The 19,666-nt window shown below is 40.6% G+C and overlaps 2 protein-coding genes across 2 annotated transcripts; one reads left to right on the top strand and one right to left on the bottom strand.

Annotated features, from left to right (window-relative positions):
* The first annotated feature begins 235 nt into the window (after window positions 1–235).
* On the top strand, window positions 236–7,845 carry LOC137199619 (dehydrogenase/reductase SDR family member 13-like). Its single transcript, XM_067614026.1, has 6 exons — window positions 236–623; window positions 2,816–2,934; window positions 3,786–3,909; window positions 5,000–5,172; window positions 6,730–6,883; window positions 7,465–7,845. The coding sequence occupies exons 1-6, from the start codon at window positions 497–499 to the stop codon at window positions 7,722–7,724; spliced, it is 957 nt and encodes a 318-aa protein (XP_067470127.1). The 5' UTR covers window positions 236–496; the 3' UTR covers window positions 7,725–7,845.
* A 43-nt stretch (window positions 7,846–7,888) lies between these two features.
* Window positions 7,889–18,210, bottom strand: LOC137199617 (E3 ubiquitin/ISG15 ligase TRIM25-like). Its single transcript, XM_067614024.1, has 6 exons — window positions 16,371–18,210; window positions 13,439–13,546; window positions 12,162–12,491; window positions 11,741–12,076; window positions 10,213–10,407; window positions 7,889–9,955 (listed from the first exon to the last, which is right to left on the bottom strand). Exons 1-6 carry the CDS (start codon window positions 18,205–18,207, stop codon window positions 9,858–9,860), a joined length of 2,904 nt encoding a protein of 967 aa, XP_067470125.1. The 5' UTR covers window positions 18,208–18,210; the 3' UTR covers window positions 7,889–9,857.
* Window positions 18,211–19,666: the final 1,456 nt, after the last annotated feature.

Genomic DNA, 19,666 nt, shown 5'->3' with positions numbered 1-19,666 from the left:
TTTTAGCTCAGTAATCATATTAATTTTCTAAAATTAAGAGTGTAATAAAAACAAAAACAGGATTTTTAAGCCTCTTTCCACTTTTATTTGAACACAAAAACAGATACAAATAATTTTTGCTGCCTCAACAAATACAGATACAAATACAAATACTGGGATCTATCTATCTTTCTATCTATCTTTCTATCTATCTAAATATAGAAATAGAAGTTTCATCTTTTTCCTCCATTAATATTAAACTACATGCGTGGTATTTAAACTGAGTCTCAGCTTGCAGGGCTCCTCCTCGGGGTTCAGGGTAGATCAGTGGGTAAAGAGTCAGACAGCAGCAGGAATTTTGATGAGCGACGTCAGCAGAACCAGTCGGACCGGATCGAGCCGTGACACGCCTGCCCGCCTCAGAGACAGGTAGAGCCGGTCCGACACACAGGTGAGTCCCAAGCAGGTGTATAAATCAGTCCTCCGCAGTCAGACAGTCGTTCCCAACACAGTCAAGATGTTTGTGCTGCTGCTGCTGGCCGGAGCGCTGCTGGGAGGATACATCGTCCTCACACAGACTCTCTTCAAAAGATCCAAATGTAAAGGAAACGCAGGGATGGCGGGAAAGACCGTCATCATCACAGGTGAGACTTTCTGACTGCGGAGGCGTCTTACTGCTGCTTTACAGGTAAAGAAATAAAGGTTAAAAAAAAGATTATTCACAGGTAAACTCTCTGATTTTTGTTATAGAGTGAGTCTGTAAATGCACAAAATACCATCAAAATTCCCCGAATATGTCTTAACGTTTATTATCCGTCTATAAACAGTTAATAAATGGTTTATAATACATTATAATGTAGTTGTTAGCAGGTAGGCTATATGTGTTTATTAATGTAAACTATTAGTGTTTGCTGCTGTACAAACAGATGATGAATGACACAGTTGTAATAATATAAAATATGTCTTAGAATAGTTAGAATTTATTAACATAATAATTATAAACTTAATATGTCATTACATGTCCATCTTAGTATTATGAGCTTGATGTAGTTAAAGTATTGCAGTAAAAGTACATAAGTATTATAAGCTTGATGTAGTTGAAGTATTGCAGTAAAAGTACATAAGTATTATGAGCTTGATGTAGTTAAAGTATTGCAGTAAAAGTACATAAGTATTATGAGCTTGATGTAGTTAAAGTATTGCAGTAAAAGTAGTGGTCTGGTCCCTCTGACTGATATATTATTATATATGACATCATTAGATTATTAATAGTGAAGCATCAGTGTTAGAGCAGCATGTTACTGTTGTAGCTGCTGGAGGTGGAGCTAGTTTACACTACTTTATATACAGTTAGCTAGTTTAGTCCAGTGGTTCCCAACCTAGGGGTCGGGCCCCTCCAAAGGGTCAGCAGATAAATCTGAGGGGTGGTGAGATGATTAATGGGAGAGGAAAGAAGAAAAAACAAAGTTCTGATACACAAATCTGTTTTCAGTTTTTGGACTTTTTCTCTAATCTTTGATTTTTGCTGAAATATTGGATCATTTGAACATTTATTGAAATGAAAGCATGTGAGAAGTTTAGAGGGAAAAATCACTATTTGGTGGAGCTGTTAACAACTCATAGACATGTGAAATGTGACCCCGACTACACACTGCTTTTTGTAAGACGTCAAAAGACAAAAAGGTTGGAAACCACTGGTTTCATCTTTAACAATGTGTTGTATTTTAAAAGCTTGTTATATTATCCATTGTGTCAAATCTTCATCTGAAAAGTAACTAAAGCTGTCAAATAAATGTAGTGGAGTAGAAAGTACAATATTTCCCTCTGAAATGTAGAAAGTAGCATCACATGGAAATACTCAAGTAAAGTACAAGTACCTCAAATACTGTACTTAAATAGTTGAGTAAATGTACTTAGTTACTTTCATCACTGCACATAAAGAACCACTGATCATTGTTCTCATTTATTACCACTAACATGTATTTCCATACAAACATTAGTTCATACTGTATTTATACTTACGTACATAACCACAAAATGGACATAAACTGTTTCCAGCTTTACGATGAAACCTTCATTTACTGACCATCACCTGAGAGCTGAACTGACAACTAGAGCTGCAACAATTAGTTGATGAATCAATGAGTTGATTGACAGATATTTTAATAAACAAATATTAATTCTCAGATTAGATGATTTAAGGCTTTTCTTTGTCATATATGACAGTAAAATATCTTTGGGTTTTGGATTTGAAGACCTTTGACTCTGGGAAATTATAACATTTTTCACTATTTTTTGAGATTTTATAGACAAAACGATGAATTGAGAAAATAATTAATCGATGATGATTTTGTTTTTCTTTGTTTGTAACTGAACCTTTAATAATTTTTAAATTTTTTTGTTGATGTTTAGAATTTTATCAATCTGAAAACAGAGACTTTTGAATGATTGAAGGTATTTTTGTTTTACATAAAAGTGCTTTTTTTTGCACCATTAATCTCCCCATAAAACCAGAAACTATCTGCATGTCGAGGTGCCGCTAGAAGTCATAATTTGGGCGAACTGACCCTTTAAAACAAATATTTTAATGAACACAAATCAGTGATTCGTTGGCTTTTCTGACACATTATATGGATCAAATTAAACAAATCCAATTTTTTTTTAATATATTGTTTTAGTATTCCATAATTATGATTTCCCATGTAAGAATTTGACTTGCATCACAAACTTTGATGTAGTGTCTCTTAGTTTTTCTAAGAGATGAGTTCAGGTGTCCGTCTTCCGCCTCACCGTGTTTCCTTCAGTGTTTCACGTCGGCGTGTTTTTCCCGCTGCAGGAGGGAACACCGGCATCGGTAAAGCCACGGCTCTGCACTTGGCCAGGAAGGGAGCCAGAGTGATCCTGGCCTGCCGAAACCGGGACAAAGCCGAGGCCGCCATCGCAGACATACAACAGGTAAGAGAGAAGAAGATCAGGAAATCTACTCCTCGTTATGCTGGTTGAATTTCCTCAAAACTAAAGTATGGACATGTTCTGTCCAGTGAATTCACTGTGATGCCCTCCGAGGAGAACAAACCTTCATTCCTTCTGCTATTAGGCTGCTAAACGATCACCTGAGGGTGCCAGAGTGTTGCTGAAGGCTTCATTCCTTTAAACTTATGCAAATTACTTTTGTTTTGTTTGCTTTTCGTCTGGTTCCTCGTGTAAACCTGCATTTACGGGGCGACCTGATGGTGCCAGAGTGTGTTTGCTGCTGGTGATCCTTGCAGCCGTGAGCTCTGTCGGCTCTGACATGTTGCTGCTCGCCTGTGAGTTTCTCTCGTGTGTATCTGGTCAGACTGTAGAACCGATTCATCCTTCTGGGATTAATTAAGTCGTCTGAATCTGAATATTCTTCACAGCTTCAGTCTATGAAACGATTAGGCTGATAATTAGACTGACTTGTTATTTCATGAACTAACAAAATCAGATTAAATTACAGATTTTCACAGTAAACGCAGCTAAACATTTGATATATTTCATGTTTTGCTTTGTCTTCCTTTGAAATCTAGACATTAGGAGCCTGTTTTCTTGAAATTACAAATAAAAGAATAAAACATGAAAGTAATAATATTCTCTCCATCCCTCTGAATGAAATACACCTGAAAATGTTTTTAATAAAGAGTAAAAGAAGCTCTCAACAACCTTTCTGCTCTCTCTGTTGAATTTATTTTTATGATTTGTTTTACTTTAATATTTGCGTTATATTCTATCTCTGTTGAATAATTCTGGTTAAATATCCAACGTTTTCTCCACCTGACTTCCAGGAGACAGGAAGTACTGACGTGCTCTACATGCAGTTGGACCTGGCCAGTCTGAAGTCCGTCCGCTGCTTCGCCGAAACTTTCCTAAAAACTGAGTCCAGACTGGATCTGCTCATCAACAACGCTGGTACACAAACACACAAACACACAAACACACAAACACACATGACAGCGTTCAGAGAAGTTGATTCAAACCTGAACCTGAACACGGAGACTTAGTTAAAGAGAAGATCCAACACTGATTCTACTGTCAGTTTGAAGAGCTGCAGCTGCTGTCAGACAGGTGAACTGACATCACTTTCAGGTGTGACGGTGAGTTATGACGCTGAGCTGACAGGTGCAATAATATGAACACCTGATACGCAGCTATGAGTTCATGTCATGATGAGTTTGACAAACGTTCACAGTAACAAAGATTCACAGATACGAACAGATGCTGATGAGATCTGCTGCTGATTATCACTGAATTACTTTCAGTATTTTCAGTATTTTTTAAAACAGAAATTGTATTTATAGTCCTCATTAGATGAACAAATCAAACACAGTTTTAGCAGGTGAGATCTATTCATTTATTCAATTTTTCAAACTTATTGTACATATTCACTTATATTTGAGTAAATAAGTACACTTTTTCACTTATTTTATACATTTATTTAATAATTTTCAATATTTTTAACTTTCAAGCACATTATATGTAATATCTAATACTTTTTAAAGTATTGCGTACATTTAATTTTTTGATTAAGATGTTAGTTTTTGCATGTTTTTTATTTAATTTAAAAAAGTATTTTTAATAGTATCTTTATTGTTGACAGAACAGCAAAGCAAGTATCTCCCTGAGCCAGGTAGTGCAAAATATAAGATAGAAGTGTTAATAAAATAGAATAAAATAGATATTAAGGAGACGGCCAACACTTATTTACACAGTAAAATAGAATAAAATGGTTATGAGGAATAAAATAAATATAAAAAATAGTCAGCACGTATTTACACACAGTTATCAGTAATAGTTTCCATCATGCTGGAGGTCTTTGCTCAGATACACCTGTATGTTCTTCCTGAGGGCAGGAGGTCAGTGATTGGTCCCTGGTGATGCTGTGAGATCGGTGTGTCTGCTTCGCCTTCATGCAACTGTATTTTACATATTAATATTCTTACATGTCATTGCATGCAGCCTGCTGTGTCAGTCTGAACTTACCTTGAGCTCCGTCCTGCAGGTCTGGTGGCTGACGGACGGACGGAGGACGGTTTCGGTATCCAGTTCGGGGTGAACCACCTGGGTCACTTCCTGTTGACCTGCCAGCTGCTGGACAGGCTGAAGGAGGCGGGCGGAGGACGAGTGATCACCCTGTCCTCCATGGCTCATCGCTGGGGACACATCGACTTCGAGGTGACAAACACAAGCACACGACATCAGTTTTATTATCAGGTTTATTAATCATTCTCTCTTAAAACCAGAAAATTTCAGCTCTTTGCTTCTCTGACCGGCTGTGATTTTTAATTTTCAACACAGCTGTTAATTAGGAGCAGCTAAACACACGTCCTCAGTCTCAGTCTGTCCAGGTGTGATGTGTTTGCCATTTCTCTCAACCACAAATCATACGTGGGTACTAGAGGTGTGCCCAAATACAAATACATTATTCGGCAAAGCACAAATAGTGTTTTTTTTTTTTTTTTTCATACAAATATTTTAAAAATGATTTGTTTTCGGGAAGAAAAAAAAAAACATGTTAAACACCAGCACACAGGTCGGTTACATCACTACCTCAGTGTCTCTCCTCTGCTCCGCTGTGACGTCTATCAGCAGGGCTCAACGAGAGGAGTCACATCCACCCGTTACATGACGCACATTTCTTAATTTGGACATCACTCCCGGAGTTGGGGGTGTTCCCCAGAGATAAAGCTGAGCTCCCAAGGGAACACTTCATGAACACTTATTGTAGCATTTTAATTTTCTAAAATTAAAAGCGTAACAAAAACAGGATTTTTAAACCTCTTTCCACTTTGAATTCGAATACAAATACTACTATACTAAATAATTTTGCTGCCTCAACAAATACAGATACAAATACAAATACTGGACTCTCTGCACAACCCTAGTGGGAACAGATTCCATTTTCAACACTCACAAGATTAACTCTTTTTTTTTTTGCAATCACCATTCCAATCAAAACAGCCATTTTTTCATAGTTACTGACCAAACATAAGCAGCTTGTTGCTCCAGGAATGAACGGATCAGGTTCCCGACGCTTCCCAAAAGCCTCCCAGAAAACAATGAAAGATGCTTATGTGTAAAGTTTACGTGTTCTGTTCAGTTTGAGTGTATTTATTATTCTCTCACTTCAGTTATCAATCAATCAATCAATCAATTTTCATTTATATAGCGCCAAATCACAACAAAAGTCATCTCAAGGCACTTTCCACATAGAGCAGGTCAAGACCGTACTCTTTAATTTACAGAGACCCAACAATTCCCCCATGAGCAGCACTTGGCGACAGCGGTAAGAAAAACCCCCTTTTAACGGGTAGAAACCTCAAGCAGAACCCGGCTCTTGGTGGGAGGCCACAGTTACTGCTGTATACCGCTGTATCATCAGCATACTTTATCCAAAATCTGTTGGAATGCTGACTGATACAGTTGTTGGTGTATAAAATAAATAAAGTGGAGACAGAACACAGCCTTAAAGGAGAGTCCACACAGCTTACTATCAGATCTTTCACTTGTTGTGTCCTGGATTACTGAACAGACTGAGGAACATTCTGCCTGTCAGCATCACAGCTGCCTCTGTGATGCTTCGGGCTCTAGGTGTGACATGATGTCGTATTAACGCTGTTGCACAAAGACATTCCTTCGTACCTGCGTGCTCTCCGCGTTGAACATTCCTCACTCACATGCCCGTCACGTCACCTGTCTCAGGTGTTGATGAAGCTGTCTATGTGTGTTCAGGCTCTGATGGTGAACAAACACCTGGGGACCGGCAGCTACAGCTGGCAGTTCTTTCAGGCTTACTGCAGCAGCAAACTGTGCAACGTGCTCTTCACCCACGAGCTCGCCAAGAGGCTGAAAGGAACCAACGTCACCTGCTACAGTGTCCACCCAGGTAACACACTTACCTGTCCCTTAAAGGGGAACTCAGTATGTTTACAGGTGTTCTTTGTGAATAAAAAGTAGTGTTTATATATATATATATATATATATATAATCTGACAGGTTGCCACAAATAATGTCACTTCTTGGTGGTCAGGTTGCATTGTGGGTAATGTAGGCGCCAGATTTTGGCAAGGAAGAAGAATGTGTGGAATAAAAAAGACGATATCTTTGGTTCTGCAGCAGACTTTGATTTGATTTGATTGTAATTCAGACAACAGCCAAGAAAACACAACTAATGTTATAGGAGTTCAATGCTAAATCTGTACTTTGAGTACTTCTTAATGCACCATGTTGCTCGTCTTTATTTGTTTGAGTCCTTTATTTACACATCACATAATTTACATTTCTGTTTTTTATTTTCCTAATCCTCCATCAGTTTCAGGTGCAGGTATCTCACACCATCATATTGTATCTTATTGTGTCATATCTTGTCATATCAGTTGCTCTTTAAACTGTGATGTTGTTTTCTGCAGCTCTCAGTATATTTTTCGTTGTTTTGAACATGTGTATCCTCGCCGTTTCCCCCTGCAGGCATCGTGAAGACCGAGCTGTCCAGACACGTCAGCCTGTGGCAGATGCTCTTCATCGAGCCCGTTGCCCGGCTGCTGTTCCTAGACACAGAGGCTGGTGCTCAGACCACGCTGCACTGCGCCCTGCAGGAGGGAATCGAACCTCTGAGCGGGCGTTACTTCACCTGCTGCGCCGCACAGGAAGTGTCTGCCCGAGCCCGAGACGACGCCGTGGCCAGAAAACTGTGGGAGATCAGCGAGAGGTTCAGCGGACTCTCTTAAGGCGGACTGACCATGAAAGACTTTAAGATATTTACTTTATATACTTTAAAAGGATTATTGTCCATAAGCAAAGAACTCCCTTTGTGAAAACTGTCACTCAGGTGTTAAAGTGTGATTTTTATGTCCTTTATTTTAATGTAATAATAATAATAATAATACTTTGTGGATGTCTTCTATTAAAGTGTCACATTATTTGAAAGTAACACCACAGGTTGGTTTTATTGGTGAGACCAGAGTGAAGCAACACTAATCCTCCTTTACGTAGATAAAACAAGGTCGTATAACAACACTCCTGTTCTTCTTCAAAGACCCTTCTAATAGTCTGGATAAAAGAAATATTCTGTCCTCTGCACAACTCCTCCAGTGCACTGAGCCGGTCATGGTGCAGTGTCCAGGCAGAGTGTTTTCCACGCTGATGGAGTAAGGCTCTGATGAAGTCAGTTAAAATGCTGAACAAAGTCTGTCTGAGCATTAAAATATTGGATTAAACAGTCGATTTTTTTATTATAAAAGTATTTGTTTTTCAGGGTAAACAAACATAAAACAAATAACAAATACTCAGAGTTACTTTGCACCAACTGGAAGCTTCACATACAACTGATTTCACTGATACATCACAGTACATTAAATTAAAATATATCACATATTAACTGACATCAATATTACGTTAAATAATACAGGTCTATTCCCAAACAGCAGGTCTAGACTATGGTGCTGATTAATATTGAACTTTAACACACAATATGTCATTTCTGCCACTCAATCAAAACAATAACAAGAGACAGAGTTTGATGATGTCGTGAAGTAGCGTGGGATCATGGGAGTTGTTAGGATTATTTCATCGTTCATCGTTCAGGATGTTGTTACCGGGAGATGAATTATCCTCAGAGGTCTCCTCCTCTCCAGAACAAACGGACGGTAATAAAACCGGTATAAAGACTGAATAAAGCAGTTTCACGTTAAAAATCAGTGTTTCCCCGACACTGTTTGGCGGACACAGGATGTCCAGAGGGGCTGTTAGCCGAGCTACTGCTAATGTTTACTCAGCTTGTTTCTCTGATAACTTAAAATCCAGATGTCCGATGACTTAAATCCTTCATCTAGTTAAAAGATACAGTCAAAAACAACCAAGATCTAAAAGGTTTATCATAAAAAATGTGGCTTAAAACTGAATAAAAGTCAATTCATGACAGTTTCTGGCGGGCAACCACAACGCCGATGTATTATCTTGTGCGTGTATACTCTGTGCAACGTCATTGTGGTGGACAACCACAACGCCAACGCTAGCACAAAAGATGATGATCATCTTGTGCGCGTATACTCTTTGGTAGAGAGATATGACGCCATTGACAGGCGACCAATGAAACAGACCGTTACCTTGATTAAAATGATTTTTCTGGGTTTGAAAATTATTGGAAACATTTGGGATAATGTAAGTAAACAACTCAACAAAATATATAACACAGGTCTAGTTGTTTTATGGCGGAATAGTTACATATTATAGCTTTAAAGTAAACAATTTATATATGTGAGTATGATAATTGGTTGAATGTTTTTCTTTTACTTTCTTCATCTCTCAATTTATCCGACTGGACAAAAAATGGAACGGACTGGAAAAAATGCTAATGACGGTGTTTTTCTGCTTTGAGTTGAATTTTTTTCAACTCGAGGCTTTCAGGTCGCTCCAGCAAAAAAAAAAAAAACATGTTCAGAAATACAAAGATATGAGCAAAAAGCTTCACTGCGATTGAAAACAATTACAAAAAGCTGCCTGGTTGGAGTGGAGTCACCTGTGGTTACTGGTGATACTGGTTTGGTCAGTGTGAACAGTGATTCAGTGAAACCAGCTCAGTTTACAGATTTGTACTCAACACCTCTAATCTGATTTTCATTAAGGTTCAGTCGTCTCAGCATGTCTTTGACCTGTGTTACAGTGACAAATATTTTCATGCTGTGAACCTGGAAAACTCACAAGTGGCAAAGTGTGTAGCATCACTATGACAACCAGCAACCGTGCACTGTCATCCCATTAGCTGCAGCATAACTGCATATTTATCAGGGTTTTTAAAAGGATGACCCATTAATGACCTGAGGCTTTACCACCACCGAGCGAGTCCAATCAAACAGTGAACACTACACTGGATCAGTGGAGCCGGCTAACAACAGCACAATTCCAGCGTCATCTGTTTCTTCTTGGTCCTGTTTTGTTTTAGTTCTTGTCTGTCTTCTCTCTGCAAATAGGACACATACAACAGTCAGTGACAGCGTGGAGTCCTCCAGAACACAACCAAAGGCAAACAAACACAACCTAAAACTCTTTTCAGACATGGAATATGTAACATTACTAGCTTCACCTGTTAAAGTGATGATAGACAACGTTTATGTTCCTTACAGCTTCATTAAGACATGACAGGACGGAGACACAATACTTGATGGTATTTAGCACCTGATGAGACATATTAATGATATGACCATTAATTATTATTACCTTCATCTTTGTGTGGCTGGTAAAACTCATCCTGTTTGATAGGCTGTTTCTGGTCATTTTGGTACCTGTGGCCCATCTTAGGTTTGAGGTCATGAGGACTGCACTCAGCTGTTTCGTCCTCAGGCATGTTGGCTGGGATTTGATAGTCAAGCTTTTCAGCAGACTTCTCCCTCGGAGCTTGGAGCAGCTTGGAGACTGAGGACAACAAACCACAACATCAATGGTAAAAACAGCAGTGGTCGCAGTAATATGGAGGCAGGAGGATTGGTCGACACCAACCAGTTCCTCCATGGTTCTGCAATTGCAATAATTCACACTAATTCAAGAAATATCCGAGAGCCTGCAATATTGCTAAATTGCTGCACTTTTTCCTAACCCTAACCCTAACCCTTACCCTAACCCCCTAACCCTAACCCTAACCCTACCCTAACCCTGCCCTAAACACTAACCCTTACCCTAACCCTACCCTAAACACTAACCCTTACCCTAACCCTACCCTAAACCCTAACCCTTACCCTTACCCTAACCCCCTAACCCTAACCCTAACCCAAACCCCCTAGCCCTAACCCTAACCCTACCCTAACCCTAACCTAAACACTAACCCTAACCCTAACCCTAACCTAACCCTGCCCTAACCCCTAACCCTAACCCCCTAACCCTAACCCTAACCCCCTAACTCTAACCCTAACCCCTAACCCCTAACCCTTGCCCTAACCCTACCCTAGCCTTAACCCCCTAACCCTAACCCTTACCCTAACCCTACCCTAAACACTAACCCTTACCCTAACCCTTACCCTTACCCTAACCCTACCCTAAACACTAACCCTTACCCTAACCCTACCCTAAACCCTAACCCTAACCCTTACCCTAACCCTACCCTAAACACTAACCCTTACCCTAACCCTACCCTAAACCCTAACCCTAACCCTTACCCTAACCCCCTAACCCTAACCCTAACCCAAACCCCCTAGCCCTAACCCTAACCCTACCCTAACCCTAACCTAAACACTAACCCTAACCCTAACCCTAACCCTACCCTAACCCTGCCCTAACCCCTAACCCTCACCCCCTAACCCTAACCCTAACCCCCTAGCTCTAACCCTAACCCCTAACCCCTAACCCTTGCCCTAACCCTACCCTAGCCTTAACCCCCTAACCCTAACCCTTACCCTAACCCCCTAACCCTAACCCTAACCCCAACCCCCTAACCCTACCCTAACCCTACCCTAGCCGTAACCCTAACCATCTGCAATTAATAAACAACACAGGCAAATCACTGTGACTGAAGTGGCTGCATCAAGGTCTGTGAAGAAACTGAACTGTGGTTTCATACATGAGTTGTATATACCCTTATAGGTGTGAGTGGTCGCTTTGTTTTTCATTTAACCTGCGCTATACCTGAATGTCGCAAATTGTATCGCAATTTTTGAGAAAAGCTTCTGCAAAATCAAACATTTTTTGCTGCAATAATCACAGAATAACTCCTGGAGGGACTGAGTAACCTCTGAGCTGTCTCTATAGTACGGACCTTGGACGCGGTACAGCACAACCTTCCGTGTCAGGATGACTCCGTCCATGCAGGCACTGCAGATGTATGTCCCTCTGTCACTGTACCCAGAGTTATGCACAGTCACACTGAGGTCTTTGGATTGCAGTGGGTCCTTGTTCATTTCTGTGCGACCTCTGTAATACTTGTCTTGCTTGTCAGGTTGCTCTTCGCCATTTTCATACACACAGACCGTCATGGCTTTGAGGTCAGAGCGCTTCCACTCCACTGTGACGTCGTCAGGCAGCTGAGCTGTAGTTTTGAAAGGTAGTGTGACGGATTCGGCCCATTCCCCGACCTTCACCTCCTCCTGGACGGCTGAGAAACAACAAACCACAACATCAACCGTACAGACAGCAGCAGCAGTGATACTGATGGTAGGAGTATCACCTACAGTACTGACCTTTGACCCGAAGTTGCACTACTTTCTGTTCTTGGATATCTTTGTCCTTGTGGATGGTGCAGATGTAGGTGCCATTGTCCCCATAGCAAGGCTTTCTCAGGGTCAGACTGAGGTCCCCAGTTTTCAGTGGTTTTTCATTCATGTTTGTGCGACCGCAGTAAAACTGGTCCTGTTTGTCAGGATGGTCACTGGCATTATGAAAAACATGGACCTTCATGAGTTGCAGGCCACAGTGGCTCCACTCCACTGTGACGTCCTCATGCAGCTGAACTGTGGTTTTGTTAGGAAGCGTAACAAACTCCACCCCCTCTTCTACCTCCACCTGTGGGACTGAGACGACAACAAAACACAATAGCAGATGTGCAAACAGATACACTGTATTAGAGGTCTACATAGGTCCTCTTGGTACCTAGTAACTGAGACCTGACCCTGGATCTGAGTCCCAAGTCCAAAGTCTGCAGGACAGGTGCAGGACAAAAAGCAGCAACAAAAGAAAAGAGAGGGCGCCACACACTGAAATTCATAAACTCCCAAGTTTTCATTAATGCAGCATTTCAGCCTGCAAGGTCTTCATCAGGTTTGCAACTTGGGAGCAAATGTTAATGTGCGGCAGCTTCTCCTTTTCCTTTGCAACCAAATCAACTGACCTTAAAGGAAGTACAGGAAATCTCCCTGACGCCATGTCTACACAGAAAGTCTTTCAACTGTGTATTTCAGTCATTTGCCTCACGAGTGTCTGAAGGAACAGATACGATTCTATTTTAATCAATACAGCTTATGTTTCACTCACGCTGTTTGTATGAAAATGCGACTCAAAGCATGTTTTTAGACTTCTAGATTATTTTCTTCTGTTTGAGTGTAACCACAGTGATGTGCTGAGTAACGAGCACGTCACTGACATGTCGATCTGAAAGCAGCCTAATGCTATTCTATTGCATAAAAATGAAGAAAATGCTATTCTTCTGGCCCACAAAAATCTACACAGCTGATCAGGAAAGGCCCGGAGTAAAGATACATTTCATTTGCATTACGCTATGTCTACAGAGGATGCGTTCAGGCACAGTATTGAGTGCAGCTCACCCACATTTTGGCAGCACTCTGAGCCCAACACACAATCACTGTAAAGTGTGAGTGAAATACGAGCCAGATAGACAGCTGTGCTGAATAAAATAGAAGCGTCTGTGTTTTCTCAGACACACTTGTTGCTGAAATGCTTTCTGTGTAGACAGAATAGTGAAGCCATCAGCCTTCTAATCAATCACACACACACAACATACCTGTAATAATCTTGTTCCAGAAATAAACCCAAATACCCAACAGACCCAAAGCGCCAACAAGAACGACAGCCAGGAGACAGCCAGCCTCCGCTGGGAAAGTATACTGTTCTGTGGGGAACAAACACAACAACATGAGGTTAACTAACATGTTGTCCTATCCTTATCAATTAAAGTCCCTGAGAACTTATTTTCTAAATCAGCGTCTTACTATGAACAATTTGATCCTAAACAAACACACAACATTTTCTGCCAAACACTTATTTTACATGAGAGATTTCTGTATTTGTCTTTTTGTAATTTCTTTACTCACCGATCATAAGTGGGGGCCTCATTTATTTCTGTACGTGAATCAGAGGTTAATGACATTTGAATCAAAATGTGATGACAGTTGTCGGGCCACATCGACACAGTCCTGAAGAAGCAGATTAATGATATGATGAATGAAATTATATATTATAAATGAACCTAAGGATATCTGTAATATCACACTGTGTCAGTTTGTTGACAGAAGTCACATCCTGTAACACTGACGCTGCATTCAGGGCACATAGGAAAGATGGGAGAGAAGAGTTTCCAGTCTGCAAATATTATTCACATCAGCTTTCAGGTTGTAAACAGAACTTGTGAAAGTGAGATTTGATGCTGCAGGCTGTGATTTCTCTGACTTCTGTGACCAGATGTGAATAATTATATGTTCAGTTTATAGTTTAATCATATTATGACTGGACTTGATGGAGTCCACACATGTTTAATTTAGTGTTGATGTTAAAATATGAGTTTTTTAGTAAAAACTGTAACACTGTAAACTTCAGCAAACATCTATTATGGTGTCTTCACGGCTTCAAACTGGAGTCAACATGTTGTTTCCTTCTGATTTAAAGCAGTTCAATAAACTAAAATGAGAGTTTATTGAGGCAGTTTTTGGGTGTCGGGTCCATCCATATCTCTGATTTGTTATTCCTTCATGTGATCAATCATGTGATTAGTTGAGTGAAAGTGACTTTTCCATGTTGCTGTGAGTACGTCACTTGATAAAAGTGTCTTATTGTTCACACTCAGCCAGAAACTCTTTCACTCTGAACTTTGTACTTGAGAGTTTTCTTAAGTGTCGTTCAGAGTTTGATGAAGACGAGTTTGTAAAGTTTAAATCCAGACTTGATTAAAACTTCTTGTGACTGATTTTGTTGCTGTGCTGAAGAGTTTTTGTCATTTATATTAATCAGCAACAAAGAAATGCATCTAAAACAGTGGTGATTAGTTTCCTGACAGCTGTGATGGATTTATTGAACCATCACAGGTAACGTTACTCCACCTTTTCTACTGCAGAAGTCATTCAGGAATCATTTGATCAAAACTCTGCACATATGAGACGCTGAGCTCAGTTCAATCGTAATAACATTTGAATGGAGAGTGTGAGCAAACCGCTGGGTGCTCAGGCCCTAACAAAGGAAAAACTCCCTTCCCCTCATAGGTCATCCCCACTACTGAATTATAAATATAAGACCTATAATTATTGTAAAATAAATGATAATAACACCAAACTTCATTCAAAGTTTGTATATAATGTACTGTATGTATGTAGGCCTTTCTGCTGTATCCTACAAAAATGAGCTGCATTCAACCCCCACACCAGTGACAACTGGTGACTAAAAAATTGGGGAGGAAAGGAGGAAAACCAACATACTGCATCAAACTATATCATTGTCCCCCACCTGATGAAATTGGAGGGGTGGGGGGCAATTTTATATGCCAATAAAACAATTTGCTTTTAAAAACAAAAACCCCTGAGTGGTGTAAAGGCTGTGTTTTTAAAGACATTTAGCATATACATATTGTCTCTAAACAAAGAAGAGCTCATTTTAGCCATGGACTGGTTCAGATGTGTGATTTTACCAACAAAGTGAAATTTAAATTTATAGTATTGTTCTATTGTGACAACAGATTTATGTTCTCATCAAAAACAGACAAGATATCACATGATTTACACGTGTTTCCTGTATTTTCTTGGTATACAGAAATATATAAAGTACCACAAAGCTTATAATGTGATACAGGAACAGATCAGTGCTGAATACTAGAAAGACTGAACACTAAAAACATTCACAGATCTAAAAGTGTAGGTTCACATCAGAAAGTATTAATGCATGCATCAAATACATGACTTACACACTCTTATCTATGTGCATGACATACAAAATATAGTCTACAAAGCTGACATGTTAACACTAGGGGTGCAACGGATCACAAAACTCATGGTTCAGATTGTATCACAGATTTGAGTCATGGATCAGATCATTTTTAGGATCACCAAAAAAAAAGGGGAGACAAATAAAACTTTGTTTTCTATTTATTCTGTAACACACTTACAGCCAGAAACAGCAATGAACTTTTGCCCATGGTCTTAAATGAGAACATTCAAGACAAACAACATTTAAGATGTCCAATGTTTAAATAAAATAAAATAAAATATATAAAATATTCAATGCTCAATTATTGCAATATGAGGCATGATACCTTCCTCTTTTAAACATGGTAGTAAATGAAACAGCCTCTGTCCACATCATCAAAACTTGATGATAACTTAGAAACATGAACACACTTCTTGTCCTGCAGCGTGTTGAACGAGCCACCAAACAAACATTCACCACTAACGTCAGTTAGCAGCTAGATGCTAATTAGCTGCTCAGCTGCAGCATATCAAACAGCTTGTAAACATACCTACAGATGTCACTTCGGACCCTTTAGATGCTGGTTTGATTGTTACCCTTCAAAATAAAGTCTGAAATGACTCCTGTCTATTTGAGTTTACACAACTCAGCTGTGTCTTCAACAAAACAAAGACAAAGTCCAGCATAGAGAGGCTGACTGAATGTGGTCTGGACTCTGTGGAGGAGAGTCATGGTTTCAGAGACGCTGTAGAAGGACAGAATACCTGCTCTGTGATCCAGGTACACTCCTACTCTGGAGGACACAGGACCCCAGACAGGAGTTGAGATATGGTTGAACCAAAATGTAGAACTGTCAGTGTCACGAGAAAACATCCAAGATTTGCAACAATCTAACATCCAAGATTTGTCATTGAGTCCAAATACACAGTCAAGTCCGTCTCTGCTGATATTCTTGTATGAGACTGCCACACGAACTCCTCCCCCTCTCCACTCCACCTCCCAGTAACAACGTCCAGTCAGACTCTCTCTACTCAGAACCTGCAAACTTTCAGTGAACCTGTCTGGGTGACTAGGATATGAGTGTATTTGACTCGTTCGTTCTGCTTTTCTGTCCCCATCAGATAATAACAGCTGTGTGCTTGCTGTGTTTGGATCCAGAGTGATTTCACGTGAATATCTTAAGAACTCAGCTCTGGTCTTGGGTTCTGGTTCTGGCAGTAAAAAGTCCACGTCAGTCCCTGTCAGTGAGATGTTTGTCCATTTCTCCCTCAGGATGTCCTGTAGTTGATCTCTGAGCTCTGACACAGCTGCTGTCACATCCTCAAAGTATCTCAGAGGACGGATATTGATGCTGGATGAGTCTGTAGATGCACTGAGTTGTGACAGTGAGGGGTAGTTGAGTAGAAACTGGTTGTGATCCTCTGTGTGTGAGAGCTGCTTCAGTTCAGTGTCTTTCCTCTTCAGCTCAGTGATCTCCTGCTTCAGCTTCTCCTGAAGCTCTTTGACTCGACTCACTTCAGTTTCCTGCTGGGATCTGATCTGCTGCTTCACATCAGAGCTTCTTTTCTGGATGAGACTGATCAGCTCAGTGAAGATCTTCCCACTGTTCTTCACTGCTTTATTAGCAGAGCGGTTGACGGCCTCCACCTCCTGTTGAAGCAGCTTCACATCTTTCTCTCTGTCCTGGATTCTCTGCTGGATGTTTTGTCGACTCACCTCGAGCTCTCTCTGCCTCTCAGTCCTTTCTGCTGCAGCTGAGACTGTGTCGTGGCCTTTATGTTCATCCACAGAGCAGATAGAACAGATACTCTGCTGATCAGTACGGCAGAACATCTTCATCACCTCATCATGACGAGAGCAGATGTTCTCCTGGAGCTTCTCCGAGGGGTCGACCAGCTTGTGTTTCTTTAACGGAGCTGCATCATAATGAGGCTGGAGGTGATTCTCACAGTAAGAGGCCGAACAAGTCAAGCAGGACTTGAGGGCTTTCAGCTTCCTCCCAGTGCAGACATCACAGGCCACATCTTCAGGTCCAGCATAGCAGTGATCAGCAGGAGCAGCTTGGAGTCCAGTCTTCTTCAGCTGCTCCACTAAATCTGCTAACATGGTGTTTTTCACCAGGACAGGCCTCGGTGTGAAGGCCTGTCTGCACTGAGGGCAGCTGTAGATCTTCCTCTGATCCTCTCCATCCCAGAAGCTTTTAATACAGCTCATGCAGTAGCTGTGTCCACAGGGAATAGTCACCGGATCCTTCAGTAGATCCAGACAGATCGAACAGCTGATTGTTTCTCGGTCCAGCTGAACTCCTTTCTGCTCCATTTCAGCTCTCAGTAGCAACGACTGTCTGAGTTTCACATCCGGGAAGTGAAACAAGTCTGAGCTCTGATCTGAACAACATGTGTCTCTGCAGTGAATGCAGCCTGACATGTTGGTTAGACCCATCCTCAAACTGTAGATCTGAAGGGGAGGGAACCAGGAAGTATGAGCACAGAGTGGAGCTTGTTGTGTTTGAAAGAGCAGGGAGGGTTTATCAGGACGAGGAGCAGCACTGTGAATTAAAACTGATTTACAGTGAAGTCTCAGTTGAAACCTGCTCACCATGAAAACATTTTTACATTTAGCTGTAAAATACTTGTTGGTGTGTCAGGGTTTGGTGATGCTTCCACACTGCAACAGATTTCACATGTTTTTATCATGTTGTTTCTCTGCAGCAGTGCTGTGTTTGAAATAAAAGCAGGTAAAACCAGAGAGTTCATCTTATCCAGCAACACTCTGCTGATAAATGTCGACCTTTGACAATCACATGATCCTCTGTAGAAACTGTCAGCAGCAGCGCAGGAAGAAATATTCAGATCCTTTACTGCAGTAAAAGTACCAATACAGCAAAGTAAAAATACTCCATTACAAGTAAAAGTCCTGCATGAAAAATCCTACGACAGTAAAAGTACATAAGTATTATGAGCTTGATGTAGTTAAAGTATTGCAGTAAAAGTACATAAGTATTATGAGCTTGATGTAGTTAAAGTATTGCAGTAAAAGTAGTGGTTTGGTCCCTCTGACTGATATATTATTATATATGACATCATTAGATTATTAATAGTGAAGCATCAGTGTTAGAGCAGCATGTTACTGTTGTAGCTGCTGGAGGTGGAGCTAGTTTACACTACTTTATATACAGTTAGCTAGTTTAGTCCAGTGGTTCCCAACCTAGGGGTCGGGCCCCTCCAAAGGGTCAGCAGATAAATCTGAGGGGTGGTGAGATGATTAATGGGAGAGGAAAGAAGAAAAAACAAAGTTCTGATACACAAATCTGTTTTCAGTTTTCCGACTTTTTCTCTAATCTTTGATTTTTGCTGAAATATTGGATCATTTGAACATTTATTGAAATGAAAGCATGTGAGAAGTTTAGAGGGAAAAATCACTATTTGGTGGAGCTGTTAACAACTCATAGACATGTGAAATGTGACCCCGACTACACACTGCTTTTTGTAAGACGTCAAAAGACAAAAAGGTTGGAAACCACTGGTTTCATCTTTAACAATGTGTTGTATTTTAAAAGCTTGTTATATTATCCATTGTGTCAAATCTTCATCTGAAAAGTAACTAAAGCTGTCAAATAAATGTAGTGGAGTAGAAAGTACACTATTTCCCTCTGAAATGTAGAAAGTAGCATCACATGGAAATACTCAAGTAAAGTACAAGTACCTCAACATTGTACTTAAACACAGTACTTAAGTAAATGTACTTAGTTACTTTCCACTGCTGCCTTTGACCTCTGACCTGTATTTACAGAAGGAGGGTTAGAGTTTGTTCCTGACCTGTGACCAGCAGCTCTACATCTGTCCGCATTACTTCATATCCGCTGCTGTGGATGCTGCAAGTGTAGTTTCCGCTGTCACAGAGGCGGGGTTTCCTCAGAGTGAGGCTCAGGTCTCCAGTTTCTACAGCATCAGCTGACATCAGCGTCCGGCCGCTGTAACGCTGGTTCTGACCATCAAGCTTATCACCATCCTCCTCGTGCTGGTGGACAGTCGTGGGATTAAGATCGAGACGGCTCCAC

This window comes from Thunnus thynnus, chromosome 16, assembly GCF_963924715.1.
Source record: "Thunnus thynnus chromosome 16, fThuThy2.1, whole genome shotgun sequence".
Taxonomy (NCBI): domain Eukaryota; kingdom Metazoa; phylum Chordata; class Actinopteri; order Scombriformes; family Scombridae; genus Thunnus; species Thunnus thynnus.
Note: the sequence above shows the minus strand (reverse complement) of the source record. Positions and strands in the feature narration are given on the sequence as shown.

What these genes read in the sequence shown, in the direction of transcription:
- LOC137199617 (XM_067614024.1), bottom strand. Translation starts at nt 18,207, where the DNA reads ATGGTGAGCAGGTTTCAACTGAGACTTCACTGTAAATCAGTTTTAATT. An exon ending in AGTGCAACTTCGGGTCAAAG is followed by an intron (nt 12,077 to 12,161) that starts GTCAGTACTGTA and finishes GTTGTTTCTCAG; the next exon opens with CCGTCCAGGAGGAGGTGAAG. An exon ending in CCAGCCACACAAAGATGAAG is followed by an intron (nt 9,956 to 10,212) that starts GTAATAATAATT and finishes TCCTATTTGCAG; the next exon opens with AGAGAAGACAGACAAGAACT.
- LOC137199619 (XM_067614026.1), top strand. Translation starts at nt 497, where the DNA reads ATGTTTGTGCTGCTGCTGCTGGCCGGAGCGCTGCTGGGAGGATACATC. An exon ending in CCATCGCAGACATACAACAG is followed by an intron (nt 2,935 to 3,785) that starts GTAAGAGAGAAG and finishes CCTGACTTCCAG; the next exon opens with GAGACAGGAAGTACTGACGT. An exon ending in GGGGACACATCGACTTCGAG is followed by an intron (nt 5,173 to 6,729) that starts GTGACAAACACA and finishes ATGTGTGTTCAG; the next exon opens with GCTCTGATGGTGAACAAACA.